This window comes from Clinocottus analis, unplaced genomic scaffold (genome assembly GCF_023055335.1).
Source record: "Clinocottus analis isolate CAN_PGR_092001 unplaced genomic scaffold, fCliAna1.0.p SCAF_4, whole genome shotgun sequence".
Lineage (NCBI taxonomy): Eukaryota > Metazoa > Chordata > Actinopteri > Perciformes > Cottidae > Clinocottus > Clinocottus analis.
The window spans coordinates 16,392,177-16,416,743 of record NW_027176153.1 but is presented as its reverse complement, the minus strand read 5'-3'; the positions used below and the strand labels follow the sequence as shown (position 1 = coordinate 16,416,743).

The 24,567-nt window shown below is 42.5% G+C and overlaps 2 protein-coding genes across 5 annotated transcripts in view; one reads left to right on the top strand and one right to left on the bottom strand.

The window, feature by feature from the left end:
* Nucleotides 1-22: 22 nt before the first annotated feature.
* Nucleotides 23-3,655, top strand: ribc1 (RIB43A domain with coiled-coils 1). Of its 3 annotated transcripts, none has more exons than XM_068598580.1 (8): nucleotides 23-289; nucleotides 535-744; nucleotides 934-1,151; nucleotides 1,251-1,365; nucleotides 1,632-1,750; nucleotides 2,368-2,592; nucleotides 3,215-3,381; nucleotides 3,512-3,655. In XM_068598580.1, the coding sequence occupies exons 2-8, from the start codon at nucleotides 546-548 to the stop codon at nucleotides 3,591-3,593; spliced, it is 1,125 nt and encodes a 374-aa protein (XP_068454681.1). In that variant the 5' UTR covers nucleotides 23-289; nucleotides 535-545; the 3' UTR covers nucleotides 3,594-3,655. The 3 variants fall into 3 exon arrangements, with proteins under 3 accessions (XP_068454681.1, XP_068454680.1, XP_068454679.1); XM_068598579.1 differs by having other exon boundaries at nucleotides 24-300; nucleotides 505-744; XM_068598578.1 differs by having other exon boundaries at nucleotides 25-300.
* Nucleotides 3,656-4,458: 803 nt separating this feature from the next.
* Nucleotides 4,459-24,567, bottom strand: part of l1cama (L1 cell adhesion molecule, paralog a) — a 40,380-nt gene continuing 20,271 nt past the window's right edge. Inside the window, exons 2-29 of one of the 2 annotated variants that reach the window (XM_068598575.1) lie at nucleotides 23,243-23,613; nucleotides 21,763-21,777; nucleotides 20,033-20,135; nucleotides 19,253-19,455; nucleotides 18,241-18,363; nucleotides 17,629-17,799; nucleotides 16,704-16,818; nucleotides 16,313-16,497; nucleotides 14,967-15,098; nucleotides 13,989-14,135; nucleotides 13,791-13,902; nucleotides 13,283-13,443; nucleotides 13,010-13,169; nucleotides 12,623-12,747; nucleotides 12,271-12,372; nucleotides 11,524-11,721; nucleotides 11,367-11,437; nucleotides 11,027-11,252; nucleotides 10,808-10,923; nucleotides 10,213-10,429; nucleotides 9,780-9,902; nucleotides 9,339-9,515; nucleotides 9,121-9,234; nucleotides 8,837-8,986; nucleotides 8,281-8,415; nucleotides 7,316-7,388; nucleotides 7,120-7,131; nucleotides 4,459-6,589 (exon numbers count right to left, since the gene is read on the bottom strand). In XM_068598575.1, coding sequence (XP_068454676.1) covers nucleotides 6,328-6,589; nucleotides 7,120-7,131; nucleotides 7,316-7,388; nucleotides 8,281-8,415; nucleotides 8,837-8,986; nucleotides 9,121-9,234; nucleotides 9,339-9,515; nucleotides 9,780-9,902; nucleotides 10,213-10,429; nucleotides 10,808-10,923; nucleotides 11,027-11,252; nucleotides 11,367-11,437; nucleotides 11,524-11,721; nucleotides 12,271-12,372; nucleotides 12,623-12,747; nucleotides 13,010-13,169; nucleotides 13,283-13,443; nucleotides 13,791-13,902; nucleotides 13,989-14,135; nucleotides 14,967-15,098; nucleotides 16,313-16,497; nucleotides 16,704-16,818; nucleotides 17,629-17,799; nucleotides 18,241-18,363; nucleotides 19,253-19,455; nucleotides 20,033-20,135; nucleotides 21,763-21,777; nucleotides 23,243-23,369 — 3,855 coding nt within the window. In that variant the 5' untranslated portion in view covers nucleotides 23,370-23,613 and the 3' untranslated portion in view covers nucleotides 4,459-6,327. The remainder of the gene's footprint in view (nucleotides 6,590-7,119; nucleotides 7,132-7,315; nucleotides 7,389-8,280; nucleotides 8,416-8,836; nucleotides 8,987-9,120; nucleotides 9,235-9,338; nucleotides 9,516-9,779; nucleotides 9,903-10,212; nucleotides 10,430-10,807; nucleotides 10,924-11,026; nucleotides 11,253-11,366; nucleotides 11,438-11,523; nucleotides 11,722-12,270; nucleotides 12,373-12,622; nucleotides 12,748-13,009; nucleotides 13,170-13,282; nucleotides 13,444-13,790; nucleotides 13,903-13,988; nucleotides 14,136-14,966; nucleotides 15,099-16,312; nucleotides 16,498-16,703; nucleotides 16,819-17,628; nucleotides 17,800-18,240; nucleotides 18,364-19,252; nucleotides 19,456-20,032; nucleotides 20,136-21,762; nucleotides 21,778-23,242; nucleotides 23,614-24,567) is intronic. The other variant, XM_068598576.1, reaches the window with a different exon arrangement.

The window sequence follows — 24,567 nt, the reverse complement described above, 5'->3', positions numbered from 1 at the left end:
AACTGTTCTCATGACCACAGTATTGTGCCACTTGTGCTACAACTAACGTTAAAGTAGGTCATATGAGTTCCACAACAGTGTATGATAGTTTAATTGAGTCTTGATGTTTGGTTTCGGTCCAGTCATCTTTGTTAAAAAGCACGAGGCACGCAACTGCACGTACCGCCCGTGGGTTACCATGGTTACTAAGGGCATCCAAACACAACAGAATCAGATTCACCCGACTGTGTCAGGGCCACACTGGACACAAGTCATTACTTAAATTAAGCAGATTGTTCGGTAAAATTTGGTACGTCAGAGGTAAGTACTTCTTAAAATCCATGATCTTTGTCTTTTAATTGAGAAACATGCATCCAATATGGTTCAAACCTCTACAGGTGTGGTGTTGTCAGGTCAGAATAGGGTCAAATCTAGCAGAAGATGAATATATCAGGGCCTGGTGGTTTATTTAACACAGTAATTATTTTCCTGTAATGGTATCAGCCATAATAATCAGTGCTGTAGTGCTGTGTCTCCTCCCTCTATGTTCTTTAGAAACTGAGAAAATGCACAAAGTGGATTTGCCTATAGACCCATCCATAGAAAATGCTGTGGAGATGCGAAGGTCTGCAGAAACGGCACGCAAGGCCCGGATCTTCAACACTCGGTGGCGCGTGTTGGGCTTAGACCTTGATGCTCTCAACCAACAGGTCCAGGAGAAAAAACATCAGCAAACCATAGAGAAACAACGAGACAAAGCTTTCGGTAAATTATGAGCATGAAGAGAGCCAGAGAGGGGTCATAATTAAATCAGTTAAACACAACCATTAATCACCTAGAAATACTGAATCTTCTCTTAGAATACTGTCGTTGGTAATCTCCATTTATGAAATCGCTGTTCGCCACAAACGTTAAGCATTGATCACAAGTGTCTTTGTTTTTATTGCATTGTAGATAAGCTTCGAACATGTCATGATCAAATACTGCTTCAGCAAGGCATTGATGAAAGAAAGAAGCGAGCAGATTTGCACACCGGACTGACCCATTATTGGGCCACTCATCAACGTGTAGAGGACACACGTGATGCTAATGTCCAGTGTGACCTGAAGGGGGCATTCAGCACCACCATTCCAGAGAGTGAGCTAGGGCCTGCCAGTATGCAAATATTTCAGGTAGGAACTTATGTGAATCAAAAAACGAACAACATCCAGCAAATGATTAAACAAATAATCGCGTTACTCCTCCTTAACCATTTTTTAAATTTTATACAGGGAGAGGATATTGGAGAAGAGCAGAGGAAGAGAGAACAAAAGAAAAAGACAGACAGAGATCTGCGAGCACAGAAGGAAGAAAATGAGAGAAGGCTCTTGAGAGACAAACACAGAGGTGAAAAGAGACAAACACAAGCACACGTACTCTGTTATTACTTGTGAGCTAATATGCTGTATACTACAGCCTCTGTAATACACACACATGCTTCATGCATTCCTGCACAAACAATCACACACTCCTACGCACAGCCTTTATTGCCAGGTGGCATTGATGGATGCTCATCCCAAAGAGCTGTTATGAATGTGTGAGTGTGTCATCAAAGAGAGAGCCTTGTACAATAGGCAACAGCTAATGCAGGTGTGAAAAAAAACATGTTACAGAGATGCTGGTGAGCAAAGAGCTGGTGCATCAGGACTGTAGGGGGCTTCAGCTACGTGCACAAGAGGAGGAGTGTAAGAAAGCTGCCCGCCTCGCACTCAGCAACTACAATCAAGCTCTGGTACAGTACACACATGTGCACAATGCACACACAGATGGACACACAGATGCACACACCACATGCTGATGTGGATGCTCAAAGCAAAATCCACTGGGGTTTTGAGCCCTGACATGGTGTTCTCAGGTGGGATTTAGAAATTGAAAATGCTAATTGAAGATGTTAAGTGATGCGTACACACACTTACTGCAGGAGGGTGGCCATCATTTTTAGTTGATATCAAGCAACATGGATGGTTAAACTGCTGTGATGTATGCGTGGGCCCTGTCTGTTTTTAAAAGCCTCCATTCAGCGCTGCCCTGATTTGACTGAACGCACTTGACTGAATCCTCCATTGGGAGGCATCATTATAAATCCTTCAGGTCATGGTATTTTTCATGACAATTATGTGGTTTCTCTAATAACAACTCTCATGCACAATGCACAAGCAAATACAACAGACTGAGTGGATCTCTCAGGAGGATATTCGCCATATGGCTGACTCTTCGCTCTATGTTAGAAATAACCACATATTTACGGTCGGGTTTCATAAAGCTCCTACTAGTCTAACCACCAAGACAATGATTATTCGACTGTCCTTACATCAGTGGTAAAGCCTCACCATGTCCTGCTCCTCACAGGCTGTGGAGCAGACAGAGACACTGAAGAAGCAGCAAAGGAGAGAGGAGAGGGAGAATCTTGCAGAGATACAGCACACTCTGACATCCGACATGATGACAGAGTGTGCAGAGGCAGCGGCGAGAGAGGTGGGAGGAGGGAGGCTGGTAGACAGATGGAAGGGTATGAGCCCTGAGCAACTGAGCGCCATCCACAAGGAGAGAGAAGAACAGCGTCTTGAGAGACAGGTACTGGAGTGACTCTAGGAGACAATGCTCTACCACACACAGGTTACGGTGAGCAATTCACGGTCAAGTCACATCGTGCTTTGCTGCAAGCTCCTCTTCGTGTCTCTCTTTGTGCAGAAATCTTTCAAAGCTTTCATTCCCGACCTTTTGATTGATGACCCCGTAACATTAAACCACTAACAGGTGTCAATTTGAAAGAAAGTTTATTATCAGAGAGAGGAATAGCATTCTGCCTAAATGTATTCCCTCTGTTTAACAATCATTATATTTATCTTCTAATTTATTCTGTTCCATCGTCCATCTTTCTGACCAGAGAGGTATTATTGTTTTTTTTTTTTAAGTATTTAGATACTTTTAAGAGGCTGAAACTATAAAATAGAAAAAAGAAAGTCTAAAAAATATACCTAATTTTGATAGAAGAAATATGTTTTTCTTATCCTATGTATAATCTTGGAATTCCTCAGATTCCTCATGCAGACAATGAGTCTTGTTCTAAGGCCCAGGTCCTTAAGCACTCGTTCATAAAAAAAACCATAAGAAAAAAAGGTTTTAAATGCACTATGCCATATAACACTTCCGCTTAGGTTTAGCATTTAGACCTTTCTTTCTTTTCCATCTTTAGAGACAACGTGAAGCTGAGAAGTTTCAAGATGCAGCTTGGGAACTCCAGCTCCTGAAGCTGTCCAGAAAAGCAGAGGATGAGGACAGCAGAGCAGTGGAGCTGAGGAGAGAGATGAGGATTCAAACAGACCGTTACAACATGCAGCTGGCCAGAGAGCAACAGGCATAGTGAGCACTGACTAATCAGGCACCAAATGTATTTTGGGTGTAGTTACTCTGATGTAAGATTCAGATTTAAATAACCATTTTTGGGGACAGTTACTCACTGTGTGTTTGTGTGTGTCTCTGTGTGTCCCAGCCAGGAGTACCTGAACAAGAAGCTATACACCAACAAACCCAGCAAGGACTACTTTCATCAATTCAACAGCAGCTCCCGCTGACACACCGTACACAGGCTTGTCTCTTTGTGACAATGTACTAATAAAATATATTGATTGTTACACTCACGCTCAATATACATTGAATGCTGTTGAATCAATAAATCCTGCTTAGTGACACACATGCATTGATTTTATCTACAGATACTGATGACAAAAAAGGGACCCTTTTTGTAATTTTGGTACAGATTGTTCCACATATTTAATTTTTCAGTCATAAAACCAGTTACAGTGGTAGATTCATAGTGCAGTTACAGTTATGTTGGCCCCATATGTGCTACACGTCCACCCACATCCTGTCGTTCACCCCATGATACATAGAGATACCATCAGTCCCATTGTGCACAGCACAGAACACAAAGAGGCACATCTACACACGGCAGCAACACACACTTCCAACCACTATTTCCTCCTTTATTTTCTCCATTATTTTCAGTTCCCCTCCTCTCCCACTCAGGCATTGGTTTTTCAAATCAGTCTGTTTTTTTCCTTGGTTCTGAATTCTCTTTTTTTACACATAAAAAAGGGGAAAAACAACAGTGGGAAAGCAAAGACCAGTGTCCTCAGCCTTACCCTCGACACATGAAAAGCAAAGACTGAGTGGCAGCTGAGTGAGTATCTGTGTGTGTACACTTATTCTTCATTCAAAGCTAACATTTGCTCCGAACACTGACAAACACAGATGTTGAGCAGCAGATAGTTAAGTTGGAATATTGGCATATTTTGCATCATTCATTACTCCTGTATGAAAATAGATTTTCAAAAGCTTTATTGTCCTGAGTGTGTCTGTGTAACCAACAACAGCTTATCACAGCCTGTTAAGACAACCCATACACTTTACCTCAGGGACTGTCAAGTGGAGTTTGGCCAGTGTCAAGCTTTTATTTAAATTGGGAGAAGTGAGGCAGCAAGGTTGCATATAGGTACTCCCTGTTGTATGCACAAACCAGCTAACTGCATCTTTGACTCTCATATCAGCATCAAACAAAAACTCCACAGATATTCACTGCGCTGCGATTCATTGCAAGATGGTTATGGGTATGAATGCATATAGCTTTCATTGTTATGAAACTACTACTATCACTAAGCGCAACTAATAAATACGTTTTTTAATTCAAAATGTTTGCAAACATCCATAGAACAATTCTTTTTTTTTTTTTTTACCTTTTACTTTTTTTTGTTGCTTAAAACAGCCAAATATCACTGCAATAATTGGTCAAAAGTTTAAAGTTTGAATTTATAGTACAAAGAAGAAAAATGACAACTTGCAACGATTTAACATTTTAAGTTAAGTGGTTTCAAACTTGCACATTTTTATATCAAACACAATTGGCTTCATCAAAACAATATTATAAGGGTATTTACATTCTGTGGAGACAAAAACAGTTATACTCAAACCACTCTAGTACCTTGTATCTCAGATTTTTTTTAATCAGTAGCATGTAAATACAATGTCTACCCAGCTCGGAAAAGAATACATTCTCTGTGTTTGATGTAAATACCAACTGCTTGCTTTATTATACATCAACTGGCAATCATTCCGCCTGTCTGTAATATCAACTTGCATTGATGAGGGTCTGAAAATAAAACATGAGAGTGTTTGCCCACAAGACTGCACTCCCTGATCTGTAAATTTACATAAATACTGCTCCTCAAACCATTTGTGAAACATGAGATGGACAGGTATGAAAAGATTGTTAATTAGAGACAACAATGTTTTTAATACAGTGTAGAAAGAGACAAAGACAGATACAGAAAGCTACACAAAGGTCTCGACACAAAAAATTACATTATCATTTCCAAAAATGACATTACACTTCTGGTGGGAAGGCGAGAGAGTAATGACATCAATCTGGTGCTCTATACAGACCCAGCAGGCACAGGAACTTATAAGGAGCATGTACATATCTATAATACTGTATTATGGCTAAATAGATAGATGTAGATGCAGCTATATACACCAGATGCTACTCAGCATGTTCACAGCAAGTTCCCATAATGCATCCAATGTTATTTATAGTCAGAAACTTGGCTTTACTTAGTTTCAATGAAAACATCTTGATCTGTGAAATATGTCAACTGAGAAAAGTCAGGAGTTTTATAGAAATAGTGTAGAAAACAATATTAAAAAGTGATGATAGAAATAAAAATGGGTAATAAAAAAAGGATGTTTTGCATTCAAACACATCTTTTTTTGAATAAAAGAAAAATGTCACTGGCAAGTACAATCTGAGACATCAAATGGCATTAGACATACAAATGTGTAAAATAATATAAGGCATGATAAATATCCAAGACTTTACAGCAGCATATGCTGCCTTTCCCCCCCACGCTAGGCTCTACTATCATCCTCCTCTTTGCACTACTACCTGTACAACATTCTCTCTTTAGCTTTCTACAAAGTTGTCTGAGGAGAGAAAGAAAGAGAAGAAAGGTAGGGAAATGAATCTCAGTCGTTAAGATATGTTGTAAACTACACAGATAAAAGCAGGGTTGGGGGGTCAAACGACATCTTCAGGTCAGTCAAACTTGTATCACATTGTCCACTACTTTGGACACTCCTTTGGTCAAAACAGTCCAGTCGATCAGATGACTGCCAGGGACATCTCAATAGTCAATACATTGATTGTATATTAGTCATTAAACTACAGATCAGCAAGTCAGTGGGGAACAGGAATGTATGGGCACATATGGGTTGACATGTTTTGGTCGAATGGCCCCCGATGGACGTGTGGGGTTAATCGAGGATGGTGACCGAGTTGGGCATGCCATTGGTGGCGGGGGAGACAGCGCTGGGATTGAGTGGGGAGTTGTCTGGCAGGCCATGCAGCGCCTCCGGACCCTCGCTGGGACGACTGAACTGGCTAACCAGAGACTCATCCATGTTGAGCTCGGTAGTTATGGCACTGCTGCCGTTGAAGTCCAGGTTGTCCTCGCTGCACAGCTTGCTCTCCTCGCCGAGGGACGGCTGGCTGGCCGTGCGTTTCTCCTCGAGGTCACTACAGCATGTGAGAGCACAGAAGAAGTAAAAGCAAGAAATGTTATCATATAGCCGGTAAAAGGAAATATGCAAGCTGAAAATACATCAAATTGAAACCATGAGTCAATTCATTGATTGGTTGATTGACTATGTTGATGATCGACTCAGCATTTCAATAAGCCAAAGTACCCCGTGTTTATAGTTCTAGGTTCTAAAATGTGCAAATGTGCAATTTTTCTTGGTGTTACTGTATAGTACATTTCTTATTTTGGAGTTTGGGACTGTTGGACGGACAAAAGAAGACTTTTATTGAAGTCCCTCAGGGCCATAGCATTCTGGGATTGTTATTTTGGTCTGCTTTCTAACATTTTACAGATCACACGATTAAGCAATTTATACAAAATGTAAAATGATTGTTAGTTGCAGGCCATATACAAGACAACACACTGTGATTATACCAAATTTTACAGGGAAGTTATTAGGTAAGTAAGGCATTGGCAGGGATAACTAAAAAGCAGGTTTGGCATCGCAAATCACATCACAGCATACCTTTCTAGAGATCTGCATAGTAGGAGCAGGCATTTGGGAGAAGAGGGACAATGAAAGGAACACACAGGGTTAGGAAAAGCAAACAGTGCTGAGGCAATCAAGGCTGGGAGTTAGAATTTAAATGATGTATATTAAATGATGTATAGAAGCATAATGTAACACCAAAAAAGAAAGCATGTGCATTCAGATGACAAACCTATACTCTCCAAAAGTCTCATCCTTCATAGGCCGTGCTTCTGAGTCCATCGGACCCTCTTCTTTATCTTTCACTGAGGAGGAGATTATTGGATTTTATTATCAGTGAGATCTCATCCATGTTTCTCTCTAAACCACTGCCTCAGACATTGATAATGACATTCTGTCCCACAACAAGATAACACCCAGTGAAGAAATAAAGGTTTGTGGAGCAAAACGATTTGGACTATCTGTACACAGAATCGGTGTATTTATGGAGTTTAAAGTTTGATGTTAAGGCATAAGTGATAGCACTCTGAATATTACTGTTACAATTTAAATAATTAATCTCTCAGAAGTATAATGCCAGAGGGTATGGTTGGATGTATTATTCAATTAGTCCTTGCTTTTAGCAGAGACAATTAAGTCTACTTTAAAAGGAGCCAGCCACTTGTTTCTCCCTCATGTGGAAAGGGATGTAAGGCCGGTGCTTTTCTTTGACCAGTCAGACAGTAGCCTGCAGGTCGCAGTTACTCTAGTGGTTTGTGATTATCTTTTCACAGTTCTTTTCAGAGCCTCTTACTGTCACAGTAAGGAAGTGCAAGCTTAGAGCTCTGTTTCACTACATGTTCGATGTGGAAGCTGCAAGGAAAAAAAGATGGCCAAGTGAAAAGAAGCGGTCAATTATTTAGATACGGAGCCACTGTAAGGATCACACAAAGAATTTTAAACATGGTGCAATCTTAATTTACTGTTTTCTTTCCAGTAAGAATGATCTTGTTTACTGTGGTGCATTCTTGTGACTGCTAGGCTTCTTTTCTACCGCAATGTCACTGTCATTATTAGACAGCTTTATGGCTGCAGCAGACTGTTCAGTGTTTGACACAGCAGTTGTCTAACACTGTTTTGTTCTTACAGACAGACTTAGATGATGGACTGGATATAGTGCATTCTTTAAAAAAGTAAGTTGCTCAAGGCTGCACTTGCCTGAATACTTCCCCCCTTTACTCCTCTTGATGAAGCAGAGGATAAGCAGGATCAGCAGCAGCAGCACGATGGCGCTCACAACACCGATGAACCAGCCTTGCGTTGCAAAACTGGGCTGCACCTCAGTTACTTCTTCTGAGAGAAAAGACGAGTGAGGTGGGGAGAAGTGAGTGTACGTTTGTTATGAGGAAACTGGATGAAAGTACAAGAGGAGTGGAAAGGATTAAAACGCTAAGAGAAGCAAAGATAAAAGAGAAAGAATCTAGAGCGAAAGAGTCAGAGCAATATGTAGTCTGACAGGGTGGCATTGCACACCCGGGAACCAAAGAATACAGCACAATACACCAAACAAACAAGTAATGGATCATTGCATATAGCTAACCAAGCTTTCTTTTCATGAGAGTCTTTGAAAGCACTTCACAGGCAGTGGAGAGAACTGCAAGGCACTCTCTGTAGGATCAGGCTTTATATTTAGATGTGGGAAGCCCACAGGAGAGAGCAGAGAAGATGAAAGAAAAGAGGATGAATGAAGGCGTAACGGTAATACTTATAGTACCTGTTCCTAGTGTGTCAAACTTTTTCTCCAAAAAGGTGTTGTTGCTGTAGGTAAAGCGTAGACGATAATGAGAGCCAGGAGTCAGGCCCTGGAGCTGGTAGAAAGACTGGGAGGAGTTCACCTTCTCTGTTTTCTCCCATTTATTGGCACCTGCATAGACATGACAAGAACTTTGAATTATTTTTTCTCATTTAGGAATGTGAATCTATTCCCCAGCAAGATTTGTAGTTTTAAAAGGTTGACTATAATTAGGGTTTGTGTGATGTGCTTATTAGAAAATATACCATTTTTGTTGAGATAGTAGATCTGGAAGCTAACGTTCCTGTGTCTCTTCTTGGCCACCCAGCTGAGGTTAACGAAGTTTTCACCAGGAGACATGTCGATGGTGGCAGGAGGTGCTGCAAACATTCAGGCAGAGGAATCAAACTCTTAATCGAGTACAATCTGATCCTATTTGTGACAGATCTGTGAGTGTGAAGACCTCTGTGAATCGGCTTTGTACCTCCATCCAGTGTGGTGGCACCCTCCCTCATGATGAGCTCTCCGTCCCCTGCAGCGGTGCGCCCCCTCAAGAAGAAGCGGTACTGGCTGTGGGGGTCCAGGGCCCTCAGGGTGAGGTGGGCGACTAAGGGGTCGTCTATTATCTGTACCTGCATGGGGCTGTCATCACTCTCCACAACTGACCACATCCCAGCAGAAAAAAACATTCAATCACAATTTGATCTTCAACACATTGTTTTGAGTGACACATCGACTGACTGATGAGCATCATTAACAGGCTGTTATTTGACATTTGTCAGTAATATTGATTTTGCTGGAATTGTATTGTATCATTACATTCATGGCGTTTTTAATGCAGCATAGAAGAAGCACTTATTAAACAAAACAATTGATGTGCCTGATGTTGTTTCTTTTGTGAGACAGGTGTGCAAACAATACTCACTCTGTTGGTACTGTAGTAGATATCCAATGAGGACTCCATTGGGCTGAGCAGGTGGCGTCCAGTGGAGGGTCATTTCTGTCTCTGATGGGCTGTTCAGCACCAGGGACATAGGAGGACCAGGAACTAACAGCAACACAAACATACCAGATTAAAATTCCCTTTGTTTACTGTAAAATTGACCGTTATACTATTTTGATCTGTCACCTATTTACCAACAACTACCTGCTCAATAATATCTGCAATAATCCCTGCATCAATCACCCTCCTTCTCTTCATGACCCTCCACCCACTCACTCTCTGGATACGGTGTAATTTCCTCTTTAAAATCCATTATTCATTCCTCTCCATGTCTATATTTAAAATCACGTCAATCCACTTTATCCATAACCTTCCCTCTCCCACTATCAATTCTTCCTCTCATTTTCAGTCATACCTCCTTCTTGAGTCTTGAAGGACAGCGGCTCAGAGGGCGGTCCCTCTCCCTTGAGGTTGAATACAGTGACGACCAGCACGTAGTGGGAGTACGGTCTGAGGTTACTGATCACCTTCACCTCCTCGTTGGGCCCAGTCTCCACCACCAAAGTGCTCTCTGGCTCCCTGGTCCTCCGGCCTCTGTGGTGGCTCCTGGAGCCAGTTCTGGTCAAGGTGACCTGGAGTCACAAAATCAGTCATTGGGAAATGATGGATGAGGAAATCATGGATAAGTTTTTGAGTTACATTTTAAATAAAACAAATGTCATACCCTTCTTATAATTAATTAATCGTATATCAAGAAATGTTCTTATGACATTAAATAGATGTGCACCAAAGACCCAAAAGAGAAAAAGGGAAGCATTTGTGACTACAGTGATACATTATAAAGATATCTAAAAAAAAATGTTTTTCTCATCACAACCTTGACACTAAAGAGAACTCTGAAGCCCTTGCCAAGCTAAGGTCTGGTTGCCTCCGCTGTAAACCCAAAATATGTATTATTCACGAGGACAGGGCTGAATATGAAACAACAGAGGAGAATACAGGAGCAGTACCTTGTATCCGAGCAGGTGTCCTCTGACCGTGTTTTTGTTCACTGCTGCCCAGTTCACTGTGATGGTAGTGCTGTTCATTAAATCAATACCCACATTCATTGGAGCCTCCAATGGAACTGAGAAACAACAACAGACAGGAGGGTGAAAGGTGAGAATGAATACAAAGTAGAAATATTTCTAGTACAAGAAAAGCTTTTGATTTCATATGAATTTTTTTACCATCTTCCCCTGAGTAACCGATGACGGGATCAGGCTCAGGCGCCTCCCCCATCTCATTAACAGCCTGAACTTTGATTTCGAAGGCACAAAAGTCGCCAATGTCATTGACAATGAAGGGAGGTGCTGTTGTGTAGTTGGTGTGCCAGCTGGGTCCGCTGCCCACCACTTGCCTCCACAGAACCCGATACTTGAAGTCAGGTCCATTGAAGTCACGTTTGTCTAGCTCCTGCAGTTACAGCAACATGCAAAGTCAGATGCAGAGAAAATGTAATGGATGTTTCTCCAGACGATGCATTTGATGCTGCTTTAGATAATTAGGACATTGAGGAAACAAATGTACCTCCCAGCTGATGTATAGAGTCTCTGGGTCTTTGGACTCACTTCTAACATCTTCAGGGTTAATGTCTGGAGCTGTGATTGGAAACAAGTTAATTATAGTTTTATTCTGAGTTCACGTTGAGTGGGACAACTTGTGGCTTTAATACACTGGCTCTCACCATCAGCGGCTGTATTGTGGATTTCAGATGGCTTGCTGGAGATGCTCTTTCCCACATAATTGATGGCAATGATCCGGAAACGGTAAGACATGTAGGGCCACAGAGGGAGGCTAGCCCGTGTCTTGTTTCCTGCTACTCTCTTCAGCTCTTCCCAACCTCTCTCTTGCGAACCTTGGTCCTCAAACTCAATGATATACTCTGCAGGGTGAGAAAGAGAGAATCAAGGAGGGATGGAGAAAGACATTATATAAACAATAAGAAAGCAATCGAAACATAAAATCAACACTCGGTAGCGATGAAGTCATACCGAGACACTTTGAGCTTTACAAAAGTCTGACGCTGCAGATCAAATAATGATAATCCTGTCAAAGTAATGAAAACAAAGCAGCCTTTCATTTTGCCGGGGGGGAGATGAAGATATGGGTTTGTTGTTCTGGAGTGTTGGAGTTCGACAAGATGAAAATTGTATGTCTGCTTCCGTGTGTGTGTGTGTGTGTGTGTGTGTGTGTGTGAGTGTGTGTGTGTGTGTGTGTGTGTGCAGTATGGTAAGTGCATGTCCTCACTTGATGGCACAATTGAAAATATTCTAAAGACACCCAAGTCTCAAAAATTAAATCCCTATTCATACAAAAGCATAGCTTAAAAATAGCATTGCAGAGAAGCAAAACCGAGAACGAACGAGACAGATGTGTGCATATGTGTATGCGTCTCGGGAGCACGTGTGTCTGTGTATGTTTGTCTGCAAACCTAGCACAGCGCTGTTGTGGTCGTCTCCAGGAGTCCAGCTGAGGGTGACTGAACGATGCTTAGGATCAAGGATCTGGAGCAGGACAGGAGGGTCTGGACGATCTGAGGGGGACAACAATAATGTCATCACTACAATGCTGCACACTGCTTGTCGACACATTACAAGCTTTAACATATATACATATACATATATATATATACATATACATATATATATATATATATACATATACATATACATATATATATATATATATATATATATATATATATATATATATATATATATATATATATATATATACATAAAAAAATCATTGGAAGTCATACAGTACATATTTATTGATCTTACCCCATAAAGTGAGGGTGCCACTGGCTTCAGCCATGTCGTGCTTAGTGATGACCTGACAGGTGTACACACCCTCATCATCTTCTTCCACATTAGTTATTTTCAGGTCTGGTCCATCCATTGTGTATCTGAAGAATTAATGTCATCATTGTTATCTTTGTCTTATGTCTCCACCATCAACATGATAAGCCATTTATTTGTTTGTTTATGTAACAGGAACAATACAGATAAACATTATATGGGAAAAGAAATGTAATGTTTATACGGTATCTATCTAAAGCTAATGTGTATCTACTGTTCCTAATTTGGCTTAAAACAACTAAACAAATGCAATCATTTCTAACATTATTCTCATTTTGCTCAGCTCTAATGCATACACTTTGGTCTTACTTTCCGTCAGTGTGGGACTCAGTGATCTTTTGATTGTTCTTTCTCCACTGAATGAGTGGAAAGCCGAGTTTTGGGTCCACAAGGGACAGACAAGTGAAGATTGCTGTTTCTCCACGCAGCGCCTTCAGAGCCTGCGGAGGCGACAGGATCACTGTCCTGTCTGAAGGAAAAAGCAAGCAGACACACAATGCTGAAACAACCCGCAAGAGGTGCAACTAACATCAGATGCTAAAGGACATCAGCTGCTAAGGGACACCGTGTGCATATACTCACTGAGCACTTCCAGCTCGGCATTGACAGACAAGTTGGTGTGCTGTACGGAGCATGTGTAGAAGCCCCCGTCATCATGTGTGACATTAGAGATCTCAAGCGCTCCGTTGGTGAGCGGCTTCAATCTGGGATCGTCCAGAAGGGAGGAGGTGCTGCTGCTCTCCCTGGAAAAGTCACACACGTGCACACAAAAGCACACATTATAAACCTTGCAAACAGAGAAACAAATAAACCTTTTCAGCTCCCGCAGGGGCTAATGAATTCAGTTTAATTGACACTATTTCACCAAAAGAACAAAGCCTTGTTGGGCAGCTGCCAAACTGAGAGAATTCACAGTAATAACCCAGATGTAACAGTATTTAGCTGTTAATTTATGCATATAAACTACCTACGCAATTATATCACCTCCGCAAAATTTATGAAAATAAAAATCTGCCTGACAAGACATTAGAATTCATTTTACAATACAATGCTCTCAAACACAATGAAATAAGGAGGTAATTTGCCTCACCATGTGACTTTAGGTTTAGGAGAGCCAAAGGTCTCACACTCCAGTAAAGCTTTGTGGCCCTCTATAAATGTGTATGTAATTCCATCCTCAGTTAGGATCTGGGGAGGCAGCTCTGAAACAACGCACACAAAGAGAAATGAGACACACACAGACCGACACCTACATATCTTTTTTATAAGTGACAAAACAAACATTCACCGATGACATAGACGTTGGTGTTGGTGAGGATGGTTCCATGCTTGTTGGAGGCCTGACACTGATAGATGGCAGTGTCTCCCAGGTTGACATCATGTAGTACTAGAGATCCGCTCATGCTCAGAGAACGTCTGGGGTCCTTGTCGGTTGCTATTTAAAAAACATGCAGTCAGCACATCCACATTGCACAAAGTTGTTTGTTGAGGTACGTTTTAGGGCTGGGCAAGATAACGCGTTAACGCAGCGTGAATCCAGCAATCCTTTAACGGTGTCAACTATTTGATCATGCCTTAACTTCATTTTTTTTTTGCATTGCGAGGGTCTCATGGCCGACACACACAGGTGCTGCACTTTAAATCTCTCCAGATGGCGAAGTTCAGACCTGGGCGTCTTACAGCTCTCCCAGTCCGGCCCGTGTGAGGTCAATCAAACATAATAAATAAATAAGTTGCACGCCATAAATGCAATACAGCGACACTGCTTTTACTTTGAAGGTGATTTATGTATGCGCGCTTCCGTAGCCTCACCGACCGGCGGTGTTGACGACTTGCAGTTCTCAGCGAGCAGCGGTGCTGTCACGAGCCGCTTCACACACACTCACAGGCATGAATTCTAGTGGCAAGCTCCACGTCCAGATTGAAAGTTAATCGCGCATGCGCAAAGTTCCTGACCCCGGAGTCTGATTAAAAACAAATGTTTTTTTCTGGTAAAAAAAGAAAAGAAAAAAGGAAAACTGATTTATACATGTATGTATGTATGTATGTATGTTAACTTGCTGTTTCTCCACAGTGCTGTTATATTGTTCTGATAACATTACTTTAAAATAAAAGCGCGCAATACACTAGTTTTTTACTTCATTATTGAATTTGGCGCATAATATGATTAACCGCAGAAAAATACTGCGATTATTCAGTTAAATTATTTCAACTTTGCCCAGCCCCAGTACAATCTGTACTAGCGCGGTTGAGTGTATGCGCTGACCTGACAGGGCGATGCCATTGATGGTCCAACTGATAGTAGGAGTGGGGATGCCATCCGCCTGGCAGTGTAGCTTGACAGTCTCGCCTGGAGCGTATAGCTGGCTGGCTGGCTCCTTGACCCAGTGGGGAGCCGCTACAAGGGCCACAATATATCAATTACACACAGCACAAGCAAAACATTACATTCTTCAGTTAAACATTTTCAAACCTTTCCACATGGTAGCTCTCAGTGAGACGGATGGGTTGAGATTGATAGGTCACACCCAACAAGTCTCTAAAATGAAGCAACTGATCGCCATACTGTTTTGTTGAGCTTAAAAGGAAACACATTGTTTAAAGTGCAGGTACATTTATAGGAAGAACTACTTGGTTTGTAACAGTTGTAACAGTCTTATCATCCAGGTATCTTAGCTTGGGCTTGGAAAACAATAATTTTACAGAAAGCCTGTAAACAAGGGCACGTCCTTTAAAAGATGTGAATACTTGGCAGGGATCAAGTGAAAGATACTATCAGGTGGAATCATGTGAAGTGCAGGAGTTTGAACCATAGTAGGGACTGAAAGTACCATAACTTTATGAAAGTTCTTTCCTAAATTACTAGAAGATCATGTTTTTTTAATCAATTGCTAACGGTGAAGCTAGTATGCCAACTGGTATTATATATTATTGTAGTTATAATAGTATGCTAAAATCACCCTTCACCCACAAGCAATCAATCAATCAATCAATCAATCAATCAATCAATCAATCAATCAATATATATATATATATATATATATATATATATATATATATATATATATATATATATATATATATATATATATATATATATATATAGTATGTGTGTCTACTACCGAACACTTTACGAAGTACACTGCAATACTGTGCACTATAACGCTGATAAGTGCTGTATCAAATGGAACACTTACGTTAACCAATTGGCGGAAGTGACGGACGCAAATCTGTTCGCGGCACCCGCGAAAATTAAGCCGGAAGTGACGTCCGCAAATCTTTCTCCAACCTATGTGGAAACTGCGACACCTCCACAATCGCGGCAGGAGGATATAAATAAATTAATAAAAAGCTGGCGAAATGGCTCCTCCTCTTCCGCCACGTAGCCAAGATGGCGCCCGTTCAGTGCGAGTAGTGTCCATCACTTTACACTACATTTTTTGACCGTTTGCAGTGCGCCATCCGGGTACTTTCAGTGCACTGAATTCTGCTGGTTTTGTCAGTGTGGCGCACTAAGCACTGAAAGTCAGTGCTAGAAGTGCGCGGTAGTAGACACGGCCTGTGTGTGCGTGTGCGTGTGCGTGTGCGTGTGTGTGTGTGTGTGTGTCATACCTTCCACAGTCACAGTGTAAGTGTGTGTGGCCTTCCCTTGGGAGTTCTCAGCCATACACTGGTACTCGCCAGCATCACTCTCTGAGATATTATTGAAGCGCAGGCGGCGGTTAAACATATCTTTAATGATCCGAGATTCAGACATCTCGCCGTCCGCCCTAAGCCAAGAAACTTTGGGAGTTGGACTTGAGAGGAGAGAGGAAAAGAAGAGATAGCAGGAATCAGGATGTGGATGGAGGGATGCAACAGATGAAGCAACGCATTGAACAGAGAGATGGGACGTACAAGGAGGGGAGTGGAACGGATGAGACTTAGGTAAGATTGATATAAAGGTGCGGCTTAAGTTTTCTGAATGATGGTGGGAAAAATATGTGCACACACAGACACTCACAGGCCTTGGACGATGCACTCAAGCTCTACGGTCTGGCCCTTGAGGGAATGGTAAGTGCTTTGGGTACCAGTAGGTCTCATCATGTGGGGCCTCCTGTTCCGCAGTAGAGAGTTTGCTAGAGAGGCGGAAACATAAAGACGGAACAAAAGAGTCATGCATATGTATGGGTAGTTATAAAATTGCTGTGGTGCTAACGCAGCAGCCACTTTAGAGAATATGACACACACAAACACAAACATATGCAGCGTCTAGAATCATGTGGAGAAGACTTTACCTTAGATTTTACACACGCACACACACATACACACACACAGGTCTCGTGTTAACATGTGCTCATCTTTCTGACCTCTACTGGGACACAGATGCTGGCAGCCACATCTCAGTGTGAGCTGCATCTCATTACCACTGGATTGAGGAGGTGAAGGGCCCCCCGGCGGCTCTGGGACCGTCTACTGGATAAGACACTGCTTTGGTCAGCACAACATGCCACCACATGGGGGTGAGATGACTTTGGTTTGAGTTTGAGGTCTTTTCAAATACTGTGTTTTACTGTAACAGATTTCTCCTGTATAAAAAATAGGATGATGTTTTCAACAATCCGTACAAGCCTTCTTTCAAAATAAAAGTACTTTACAAAACAAATTATCTTAAAGGTTTGTTTACCCAAATTATAATATATATTAGCCATACTGGCAGCATGGCTCAGGGGATGGCATTGCTGCTCTGTTGAATGGTTGGTTTATCCACCACTTGCTTCAGACAGAGATATCTCAACAACTTGTGGAGAGATTCTCATGGCAAATGGTGAAATGGCCCATCAAACTTTGTTGCTTTAGATATAAACAGTCTTTGCTTAAAGATGCATTTCTGGAACTCAGTTTAGGTCAGATCAGTCTACTGTCAGTTGATCCAGACCAAAACTCACAAGGGTTTACTGTCAGAGTGATGGGTTCCTTTGCCAGAATGGTGCGTGTCGCCAGGTACTGGACATTGCAGGTGTAGTCATTCCTGCTGTCCTCAGTTGTCAAATGGGCAAAGTATAGGTTGCCATCCTTCCCCACAACCACCCGTTCACTTAGCTGGATATGGTGTAGTCCTGTGGAGAGAGAGAGAGTGGATATGAGAGAAAGATTTATGACAGATTGAGGCAGCGGGGGAATGGGAAACAAGAGAGAGAGAATGAGGAGCTTAACAAGAGGATCGAATAGAGAGCGGAAATAGAATAAGGAGGCATAGAGATACAATGAGACAAAGAGAGGAATAGAAAAATGATATGAAGACACGTCTGAGTAAAGGGGTAAAAATGACACCTTGAAACTGTACTGAAGACATTAAAAAAAACATCCAGGGACAGATCAATGCATGAAAGGATATCGTGGACGAATATAGGAAAAAATGTTATATTGTTTCAGAAATGAACAATCGTCTCTACCTCACTAGTGGAGCACAAAGGACAGATAGATTTACAAAGTAGCAGATGTATTGAGGAAACAGGAAGGATGTAATGGAAGGAGCGATGGAAAGGTAATGTACTCACTCCAGTCCATCCAGTGAATAATAGGCTCCATGGAGCTCTGCGGGGGGTTACACTTCAGAACAATACTGTTCCCCTCATCAGCCTTCACATGATCCTTCTTTTCTTTCTGCTGGGTCGGGGGAACTAAAGGCAAGCAGTGAAGAAACACACATCTGTTCATACAAACACCTTTACACACATTTACAGCGCCATTTGAAGATCTTCTGAGACAACCCATATCACAAGTCAACTTAAAACACACAATTCATTTTTTTAAACTTCATAATCTGAGGAGCAGCGTGTGAGGAGGCGCCAAGTTGTCTTTTGCCTTGTAAAATTATGTGATTTGTGAGTCACATGTCTCCTCTCCATCTCCCTTTTGCCCATCGTTGATAACCCCGCAGGAGCTGCTGAAGAGCGCTTCACATTACATCAACTCAAGAGCGTTTCTGGGGAAACCGTTGTCAGGGAAACTGTGATGGAAGGAGGTCGCCCAGGAGAGAGCTAGTCACACAGGTGGATGGATACACGGAGGTGCTCTTTACTTTTGCCCCAAGGGCCCATGTGTGCGCGTGTGTGCATGTATATGCTGATTATTATGTTATGTTCTGGGTGTGAGCCTCCATCTGCTAACAAATGGGCTCTCTGTTAAGCCGGGCGAGGAAAAGGTTTATGCGTTGGCTCCGCTCGCGGCTTTGTGAATCACTCTGTTATCTCTGATTAAAACCATCCACATGTCTCGCTTCTCTAATCTGGACTTTGAAGGCATTTACAGGTGCTCAAACTCTGGAACTGACATCCATAAAAGACGCATAACTCTCCTAACGTGACGCAGTTTGTTTTAAAAACACATCTAGTTTGATAATACTTACTAAAGTGATTCGATTTGTCTCTCAAGGCGAAAGCCAAATGATACCAAACCCGTAAATATTCACGGAGCATGATTTGAATATTCAAATGCACCATCAAAATGAATGACTCTTTCTTGTTCACTGGTCAGTGGTCGCTTTAGAAGTAAACAGCATGTTCTTACCATCAGTGCTGAGGAGGGCCTCGTTAGAGACGGCTGTCCCGAGCTCATTGGATGCATAGCAGATGTATTTGGCTTGGTACTGCTTCACGCTCTCCATGGTGTTACTGAGTGTGTAGAATGCAAATGAGCCAGAGCGCTCAGAAACCTTCAGCTCCGGGTCACTGCCTGGGTCGAACTCCTCTCCATCCTTTGTCCATCGGAAACTTGAGCGACGAAAAAATGAAACAGTAATGCTGATGATGGGAGAATATTCACTCAAATAATCAAAGCCACAGAAAAAAAAACCCACGCCTTTGAAAAAGCAGTTTTTAAACACACACGAAATGTCCTTCCATGTCACTGAATCTGAGGGTACGAATGAATTAATGCAAAATGTACAGGAGATGCCCCAGTGGGACTCATGAGTGTGTGCTGTGTAATTGCGATATTCATCTTTTCCGTGCCAATTGGAGCAGTTTTCCACTTCAGAGCTGCTAAGACACTCTGAAAAGATTGCTCGAGGGCTTAATGACATTCATCCCTTGTTGAAATGAGAACTGTGACTGGGAAAAGCTGTGCTCTCATGTAATACTAATGCATAGATGTCAGCTGAACAAGGAGAGGGAAGGTCAATGTTCTCAGCTGTCTCAAAAGATAACTAGTCGCTAATAACCAATATAAGATCTTCAGACTGTGTGTGTGTGTGTGTGTGTGTGTGTGTGTGTGTGTGTGTGTGTGTGTGTGTGTGTGTGTGTGTGTGTGTGTGTGTGTGTGTGTGTGTGTGTGTGTGTGTTGACTAACATGGGTTGAGGGTTGCCAGTGGCTTCACAGCTCATGACGAGGTCTTCAACACTGAAGACGGTGACAGACTCCGGCTGTGTGATGATCATTGGAGGCCTCTTCACTGTAGCGGCCAGAAAGAGAGTTAATGCTGTCACAACAACAGTTACAGCGCAGGCATGTATGCGCTACTACACACCTATTGGTTTAAATAGATAGAGACACATGCACACAGTCCAAATAGTGCGTCAGTTTTCGCATGACCTGCTTTCATTCCGCATGCTGCTGTAATAACTCCAGCGCTGACATAAACACATATATTATCCCATTGAAACATACATTTTTATATAGCTGTGGTCAATGGCTTAACAAACAGCACAGAATAACTTGTGATACCACTAATTGTCTTAGTTTAACAGCTGTCGATAAGTATATTCAGTCAATATCACTTTAAAAAATTCTCTTCATAGAAAGAGATGAAATGTAGGCCGAGGAAAAAAGTGAGAGAAAGGAAGCAGACAGCGAAAATGCGTTTAGATGAGAGGAAATTATTGTAGCATAATTTAAGTTCATGTATAAAAGAGATATTTGGCACAGTGCTCCCTGTGGGAAAGGGAAAGAGTCTGCGGGGAAATGAAGCAGGGATTTTGAAGAGAAAAAAACATAATGGCCATCACAACAGCCATAAAGCAATGCCTCAATAAGAGACTCGTAAAAACCAACATGCTGGGATTTGCTGTGAATACTGTATTGAACCAGCATGTTCGATTTTTCCACATGCTTTATGGCCCATGTCGTATTTTTATGTTCTGTTTTTCAATACCTATAGACAGAAATGTAAATCTTTTTCTCCACATAGCTCAGTGACTTTGGGCGGTTTGCAGTGAAATAGAGGTCAAAGCTTGATAGTAGTTTGTAGAGTCTTACAAAATGTGGCTTCAAGGGAAAGAGACAGAGCCCAAGATGAATTTATATTATCCCAGTAAATGGGTAAAGGAGCACACAGGATGGATGGGGGTTGCGGGAGATGAGGGGAAGAAGGAGATGGAGAGTAAAGCAGACCGAGGAGATGGTTGGAAGTACAGCAAAGAGAGAGCCCACACACAGCAACAGAGCAAATGGAGACAGAGGGAAGAGGGGGAAAAAACAAACAAGAGGTAGACTCACAGAGATTCAGAAAGAAACGGATGGGAGAGTGAGGGAATTTAATGAAAGAATTCCCACTGACAGAGGCAATAAGCCCATTTCCTCAGCTGATCAAATTGAAGTTTGGGCTGCGGGCGCAGCTCCATTATTGGCAGAGGAGGAGGAGGAGGAGGAGAGGAGCCGGTGCTTAGTACTTTAACTCCTCTTTATTTCCCTGTGTCTTTGATCTGACAACCCTGCTGCCTTCTTACAGACAGCAGCTCCTCACACTTCCTCCTCCCTGCTCCTAGAGGGATCTCACCTACTGGAAGCCGATGAGGATAAACACGCACCCACAGACAGAAACAGGCATACAGAAACAGGCGCATGTACAACACACACACATACATCTTCACATACAAACACACGTGCATGATACAGAAGCATGAACACGGACACACATAAGCATAATGCACACTAATGCCTGACTCATTAAAGTGCACAGTCCTACAGGACTTTCAGTGTGCTGGATGGGAAATAACCTCTCTGGCATTCTGAAAGTGTTCGCAATACAATTTGCACCTGCATTAAGACAGATAGAAGTCAATAAAGTTAAAAGCACTTACGATCACTTATGTGGTCTGTAACGCCCCAGTGGTGGTCAGAGAAAAGGCAATGAGGGAAAAATATTTTAGTTACAGTAAACAAGAAGGAGAAAGAGATAGTTATTACAGACAGACAGCGAACACACAGACAGACTGAGAGACAGACAGAGAGATGTTGAACACTGATAATTGATCAACATTTATAAAACACGGTAGATAAAGCAGTGTAATATGTCCTGTAATTGAGCGTAGCTTTAATCCCGACCTCCTTTACACAGATTTGAACACATCTTCTTTATTGATCCTGATCACTGTCCAAGTGACTCTCATTGACATGGAGGGGCCTCGCTAATTGAAAGGCAGGGGACACCTTGACCTTTTACATATTTGACCCCGCTCATTCTTCCTCCTCATCGTCCTCCTCATCATCCTGCCTTCATCCTCCTCAACCCTCTCACCTCTATGTCACCGATTCGGCCTTTGGGAATTAGACCAGGAGATTCACTGCATTTCATCAACCTTTACAGGTCAGGCATGTGTGTCCAGGCGTGTGCAAACTCTTGTTTGTACACACACTTTTGAAGTCTGTGTGGGTGGTGAAGGACTGTGGCTCACTGCAATAGTCTTAAATAAAGAGTGAACAAAAGCAGCAGTGGAAACATCTCTCTCTCTCTCTCTCTCTCTCTCTCTCTCTCTCTCTCTCTCTCTCTCTCTCTCTCTCTCTCTCTCTCTCTCTCTCTCTCTCTCTCTCTCTCTCTCTCTCTCTCTCTCTCGCTCTGCCTATCTATCTCTCGCTCTGCCTATCTATCTCTCTCTCGCTCTGCCTATCTATCTATCTATCTATCTCTCTCTCTCTCTCTCTCTCTCTCTCTCTCTCTCTCTCTCTCTCTCTGCCTATCTATCTCCCTCCCTCTCTTCCTCTCTCACTCTCTCTCTCCCCCTCTCTCTCTCAGCTCTGTGGCCAGGCTGGCGCAGTAGAGTAGATGAAGATCAATTTCCCTGCAGGGCCACAAGCTCAGCTATATGTCTAATGTCCACATATTGCATTGAGGAGGAGGAAGGAATAAGAGTGAATGAGGAAAAAAACAAACTTGCTGGATTGTTGTTGTATATCCCAATTGTTGATTAAATTACTCCCCAATCTGATTCTGGTTTGCACCAAGAAAACCAAATCAATAGTGGGACTAATCAATGCTGTATGAGGGGATCAATTACAAAGTAATTAGACACACCACAGGCACAGATGCGCACTAACCAATGAAATCTCAGACAGTGTGGTATTTCGAGCATAATCGAGCAATCCAACCCTGAATATTTAGATTACTGAAAGAGAAATACATGTTCATTCTGCTCATTTGCACAAATGAATCCGGATAAAAGGTCATTATTAGCGTGCTTTGATGACTAAACAATGTAATTAACACAATAAACAGATCTTTGAACCTCATGGAAGCATTCAGCTTACGTTGTCATGAATGGTACGATATGAATCTGTACTCACAGTTGGAGGGTATGTGTATGGCTGCTTGGCTGGGCTGGGCAGCCAGAGAGAGGAAGAGGAGGAATGGGAGGAGGGGAGAGGAGCACCGCCCCCTACTGCCAACCTGCTGTCGCTGCGTGTGAGGCATTGCTCACTGTCCCATCAAAGTCCCACCTGCTCACAAATGTACAGTAAAACGCAAACGGAGGTCAACCTCTCTCTCACACACGCACACACACACACTTGTGCAGAGCGAGCGCGAGGCTTTGTTTCTTTTTCAGGAGGCCTCGGCTTTGCCTCGTATGTCCCTCTGGTCTTCTCTCTATTTTCCCCCTCACTCCTTTTTGCTCTCTTCTATAAGTCAGGTCAACGCCCTCCTGCTGGTCTTCTCGCTGTAACATGAAAGGGTGGGGGCAGGAGAGGAGTGGAGAAGCAAGAGGGAGGGGCAGAGAGGGACCATGTGTCAGGATGGGAGAAAAATTACCCTGCACCATGTGGTCAGACCTGAACACAGGCCGCGACATGGAGTTAACACACCAATCAAGGGGCAACAATACATCCCATCATAAAGCACCAACAATGCCTATCACTGAACCTGTTGCTGCAAACAAAAATTCCCATTTAATTACATGAGAGTGGCCCATATGTAGCTATAGTCAGATGGACAGATGGACAGAATACTACAAGAAGAAGCTGTACGGAGCCTCGTATCACCCAGATGGGCTCAGACAATGCAGATTGATGAAGTGTCAAATTAGATAATACGCGAGATAGTCAAACAAATAGTTGATAATTAGGTTGGCTGGTCCAGGCTGCATTGCACAAACTGAACAGTCCATAGTATGCTTGGGTGATAGTGCTGTGATAAATGTGCGATAAAGATGCTATCAGTCGTGGTGAGTGAGGCAAGCCACCCCTGCTAGGATACTATCCGTTCTCCATCTGTACCCTTGGATCCGGTCCGCGCCACAACATGCAGGCTGTCCTCCCCCGCGACACCACGTGGCGCAGCCCGCTGACTGTTTACACTACTCAGTATCACACACAAAGAACTGTTATTGCACACCATGATTAAGATGTGAGACAAAAGAAAAATGGCGACAAGAAAGGAAGGTTATTTGGCAGCTCTGCAGTTATGGCAGCCTGATTGAAAGAGTTCTGCCTCTGCTCTCCACTGTTTGTTGGCAATGTCACAACAGAGTGATGGATGACCTTGGAGAGTAGGGGGAGGTCAGAGAAGAGAGAGGATGAAGATGATGGAGAAGAGTGGTGGGTGAGAGGAGGATGGAGAGATGTAATCATTATTAATTTTCTGTTATCTAGTGGGAAATGGATGGCCAGTTAAT